This window comes from Alligator sinensis, unplaced genomic scaffold (genome assembly GCF_000455745.1).
Source record: "Alligator sinensis unplaced genomic scaffold, ASM45574v1 scaffold628_2, whole genome shotgun sequence".
Taxonomy (NCBI): Eukaryota; Metazoa; Chordata; order Crocodylia; family Alligatoridae; genus Alligator; species Alligator sinensis.
Genome location: NW_005841833.1, coordinates 3,771,972 through 3,777,152, shown reverse-complemented (window position 1 = coordinate 3,777,152; position 5,181 = coordinate 3,771,972). Strand labels below are relative to the sequence as shown.

Genomic DNA, 5,181 nt, shown 5'->3' with positions numbered 1-5,181 from the left:
GGGTAGGGAGGGGAGGAGGGACTGCAGCACAGCCCGCCTGGCAGCCACCCCCTCCCACAGCAAGGCAGCAGCTGTCACCCCCCCTCCCTTCCTTGGCCCGTGGGTGACATGCGCCAGCCCACATCCCTCCGCTGACCCCCGTCACCAATGTGACAAGAGCAATGGCAGCTCCTGCGACAGCCATCCCTGGACACGACTGATTTCTGCACGGGGACCCATCTTGGATTAGAGAGGGGGCCACTAGCACCGCCCCTCAGCAAGGGTGCCACAACTGGCTGGGCACAGTGAGCTCCCACAGGCATCTGCAATGGCATGCGGCGAGTGCCGACCGACAGTCAGCGACCGCTCGCAGACACTGCCGGCAGCATCAGCAGCAGTCGCGGGCCACCGGCAGTGTTGGCAGCGAGGAGGAGGAGGGTGGCAAGCGGTGACCTCCTGCAGGTGCTGGCAGCGGGCGCACGTACACACGCGTGCACCCCCTACGCATCGCCAGTGGTTGCCAGCCCTTCCCGTTATTAAGATCCAGTTTTCGGTGGCTTAAAAACCGTGCCAAAATATTACGGGGATGGGGGGCGGCTTTACCTTTCTACGCTAGGTGCTGGCCGTACTTTCTTCTAAGCCTAGACAAAGGTGTTCAGCCATTACGGAAAATGAAGTCTTAATTCTTGTTTAAAGACCGACCTTTTAAATGCTTTTGTGCTCTTCTCCTCCCTTCTTGCTCCTGTACTTTGAGAAAAGGAATGTAAAATCTGACAGGAAGGTAGGTCTGGTGGCCTTTGTAGCAGACATACGCTTTGGCCACCATGGGGGGGGAAAAAAAAATCTGGCCAAGTATTTAGGGGGAGGGAAAAAGGGGACCTTAGTCTGCACAGACTCAATGAAGATAGGTTAGGAGTTATTAGCAAAAACTTTGGAAAATTTCTGGCTTGGCCAGGATCGCAATCTGTTGCTGTGCGCGGATGGCAGCTGTCATGGCTGCTCTGAGCTTCAGGGGCAGCCACAGAAACGCAGAGGATGATGCCTATCTTTCCTGCCATCAGTGACTTCTTGCTAGTCCCCAAGCAGTGTACAGGAACGCATTTGATCTGAAGGCAGAAGGGACGAAAGCTGGCCCTCAGGGGAGGGAAGGAGTAGATCAGGACAAGTTTATTGGGACACGCTGGGTAAGGAGCACCTGGGCAATGAAACTGGGAGCTAGGCAGAGAGAAAGGGAAGACAGGGCTGGGAGACATGCGTGTGAGAAAGACTTTGGAAAGGAGCAGGTAACGAGGACTAGGCACAAGGACACTGGGACTAACATGGTTTTTTTAACATAAGCCTAAGGGGTAGAAACCAGAACTGGGAAGCCACAGAGCCAGAAGTGGAGGAAAAGTACCAGAATGGGGAAACGGTTAGGAAGGACAAGGCTGAAGGGTTCAGAGCTGGGGTGGGGCGGGGCCAAAAGTAAGAGCCGTCTAGAATCACACTCCCCTCGAGACCCTGGGACTCAACGTTTGTCACTGATCTGCCGTTAAAGACTCTCAGTAATTCCCACTGGGAAGTGTTGCGCGCCCCTCAAGTGCTGCTCCATGCTTATGTTTTTTTACCATCATTCTTTTTTGGAGGGGGAAGGGGAAGGAGAAAGGTTGTAATACTGATCACCACAAACACTGCAGCCTCACTTTAGATGGTGATGGTTTTTTTGAACTCCAACTACAGAATACTGTTATTGTGAAAGGAATGTCATCCTCTTAGTAGTCGACAGCACCAAGGACGTTAGGACTTTTGCTGCTCCCTTGAAGTCGATGGGAAGTTTGCTCACGTAAGAAGGGAAGGGGACTCCTCCCACCAGTGTTTCACAGCTTGTACTGAGTTCTCCAGCTTGTTAGAGCTCATCCTTTTCATTCTTCTTCTGGAAGGAGGCAAGAATATTGAGGCTTTTCTGTAATTCTTCCTTCTTCCCGTCACTCATTTTGGTCTTCTCAATCAGTTTTGTGATCCGGACAACTTCGTTGGCAGCAAACTCTTCTCCTTGCTCCAGGATTTTGCTCATGATTTTCAAGTACTGCTCAGCAGATTTCTTCTCCGTCTCCTTGGCTCTTTCTAAACTCGCCTGGCCCCGTTTGAGAAGGGCTCGGCGCTCCAATTCTTCAGTGGTGCTCATGAACTTGCCTGCCAGGATGTCATATTCTTTCAGGCAGCCCGTCATGCCTAGATAGATGCCGTTACTCTTCAGCCAGCGCTGAATAGAGCTCACTTTCACTTGGCCGCTATAAGGTAAGGGATTATCAAGGTCGCCATCCCGGAACAAGTAAAAAATAGGATACTTGTCCTTATCCAGCTTGTATCTCTCACCCAACTCAGTGTTCAGTTTATCACCATAATCTGTGAAGAGAAACCAAACACAAAAAGGCTCAGTACATCAATCAGATTATTTCCTCTCCAAACCAGTAGACATCTGTGCTTGTGACTGTAACAGTCTTTGCCATCCACTGGAACAAAAATAAAAGCCTATTTAAAAGTCCTTTATGTCCTTCAGCGGAAGATGCAAATCCCACCCCCATAATGCATTTCTTTAACCTTGCTCTAACCCCTCTCACTGCTTTGGTTTCTCAGAGTCATGTTCTGAGGGTTTCATTTCTTCTTGGAGATCAGCTTAAGGTGTGAAGTGTGCAGGCTGCAACAGCTCTTTGCAGTTTTATTCCTAAACCCATGTCTGTGCAGATACTCACAGCGAAAACACAGCAAACAAATTTAAAAACCACGATCTGAGGACAAGCAGGTCTCACATGAATTCCTGGAAGAAACACCAGGATATGAACCCAGGGATTTAGCTTTCTCTCCTGAGGCATAAAGGACAGACCACCCCCCGCCCCCTGGCAGCAGCAGCTGCAAAGCAAAAATGTATATTTACTTTCATTAAAGTGCCTTCATGAACTTCAGCACTCCTACACCCAGCACGTCTGGGGGCAGTCCGCTCTGCTACTAACCGCAATAAGGGGGCAATCAGAACAAGAGCAACTAAAAAGGGAGCCTTTCGGCAAACTATTCTTAGATCCCCCGAGTCAAACTGGACAACTGTAATTCTTCTGTAACCACTCACCACCAGAGCTCCCTCAAAGGCCTGCTGGAAAACAGGCCTGCATGGTTTGGCAGTGGCTGCTTTAAAGGTTGATTAGCGCCAACAATTCATTTCCCGGCCCCCCTATTAGTTTGTTACATTACAGCATCTCACCAGATATTCCCACTTCAGCCACCAGCAGCTCTTCGCTGGACACTGAACTTTCCGCCAGCTTCTTGAACTCATCTTGCTTCTCGCCATAAGGATACTGGGTGTCAAACTTCACCAGGACAAACTTATTCTTTGGAATCACCTGGAATAACAACGTAAATTAAGAGAGCAATTCTTGACTGTTGCATAATCATATCATTTATAATTGCACACAAGTATGCTCTAGCTTATTTTGACTTTCCCTGTGAAATGAATATGGAGTCTGGGGGACGATGGGGAATGATTAGTGTAATCAATTAACATGTGTTCAGGTAGTAAACATGACTGCCACTATGGCAACATGGAGGGAAGAAGTGAGCAGGGTGCACACGTGTGTTTCCAGGCCTGCCATTAGAATAAATTAAATATGGTGCGTTTCAGCATTTGCTACTGTGGTTTGTAATTACACCCTGGAAGTTGTGATGTTCATATCGTTTCTGTAACGACAACATCCAACTGCCATAATGCAGTGGTCCTCAACCTTTTTAGGCTCCTAGCATCCCTGGACAGACTCGAGGCACCCTTGGAAAATGCCCGCTCTTAGTTTTCACTTTTTTTTTTGGCTACAGAAAAGGAGAGCAGATTTTCTGTTGCAGAGAATGCAGAAAGACCATAACGATGGATTTCTGGTTGAAATCTCTGAATTCATACTGTGAATCTTGTTTGTACGAGTGTGTGACACCTCGCAGCACGCTTGAAGGGACCTTGAGGCACCCTAGCGTGCTGCAGCACCCTCGCTGAGTATCAGTGACCTAGCAGATCACATTGCGCTCACCTCACTCAGTGGATCTCCCAAACACTGAGTGTTTGGAGGGAGTCGGTATCAAGCCAACTGAGTGCAGCGGGACATCCCAGACAAGCAATGCAAGTAGGATTTAGGCCAAAGAGATACAGCAATAGGACAACAAATATTCAAAACAACTGAGACATAGTGAGAAGCAAATTACAGCGCTGTTCAGAAAGTGGAAAGATCTTTTTAGAAAATCTTGCATTTTGATAACAAGCCTTTTTTAAAAAAAAACTTTCCATCCTTTGTGCTGCTGAGCATTGAACTCAGCCCTGTCCATTTAACTGTTTGCAGTGAGATTAGCAACGAGCGCATGTTTGCTCTGCACATACAACCCCACTTTGGCAACTCTAGCACCTGCTCTGGCACCTCCTGTGCTAAGGGAGCCCGTGTTGCAACATGTCTGAGCTAGGCGCGCTGGGAGACTGCAGCAGCTGGCCTCCACCCCAAGCATTTTGCAAGCACTGGTGGGCGGTAGGCTGATTGCAACACCTGAAGCCAACTCTTTGGTTTCGGCCCCCTGAATCAGAAACCTACATTTACATTTCCTCCCCGCTGTGGTTCAAGCGTTGCAATCAGTGTGGCTTTACCATTTCAGCCTGGCTTTGCAAACTCCTTCCTGCAATGTGGCACCGAAGCTGCCTCAACCTCCCTGCAGAAGAGCTAGAAGCTAAAGCCGGCGGGGCGTCCTAGGACCCTGGGGCCAGCGCACCAAAACCCAGTCAGCCGCAGGCAGCTGGGGCGTCCCAACGCTTGGTTTGCTTCGGGCAGGTGTTTCCTTCCCAGGGCCTGTCTGCTCACCCAGGCTGGGAAGGGAGGGAGGGGCAGGGGGGGGCCCCCCTCCCCCCCCCCTGCCACAGCCCACTTCGTTTCTCGCTTCCCCACCACGTTTCTGCTTCTCCTGGGTTTCCCTTCCTCCTTTTGCTCTAAGCCAGGCTGGACTCCGAGTCCTTCTTGCGGACAAACCCGCCCTTTCAGCAGATCAAAGGCCCTTTTCCCCATTCCGCTTTGTGAAAGCCCCGCAGAGGCTAACTCCATCCCTGCCATCGCGCCGGCCCCGCAACCCGTCCTGCGCTGCCCAGCCCAGCCCAGCCCAGCGCAGCCGGGCTCCCGCGCAGGGCTCCGCGCGCCCGCGGCTGGCAGG

At 50.6% G+C, this 5,181-nt stretch overlaps 2 protein-coding genes across 4 annotated transcripts in view; both read right to left on the bottom strand.

The window, feature by feature from the left end:
• TMEM116 (transmembrane protein 116) overlaps positions 1 to 1,240 on the bottom strand; it is a 19,762-nt gene extending 18,522 nt beyond the window's left edge. For all 3 annotated transcript variants that reach the window (XM_006015168.3, XM_006015167.3, XM_006015169.3), the window contains exon 1: positions 137 to 1,240. In XM_006015168.3, coding sequence (XP_006015230.1) covers positions 137 to 184 — 48 coding nt within the window. In that variant the 5' untranslated portion in view covers positions 185 to 1,240. The remainder of the gene's footprint in view (positions 1 to 136) is intronic.
• A 417-nt stretch (positions 1,241 to 1,657) lies between these two features.
• The window catches only part of ERP29 (endoplasmic reticulum protein 29), a 4,289-nt gene continuing 765 nt past the window's right edge, over positions 1,658 to 5,181 (bottom strand). The window contains exons 2-3 of the mRNA XM_025198768.1: positions 3,215 to 3,353; positions 1,658 to 2,364 (exon numbers count right to left, since the gene is read on the bottom strand). Of these exons, the coding sequence (XP_025054553.1) occupies positions 1,865 to 2,364; positions 3,215 to 3,353 (639 nt within the window). The 3' untranslated portion in view covers positions 1,658 to 1,864. The remainder of the gene's footprint in view (positions 2,365 to 3,214; positions 3,354 to 5,181) is intronic.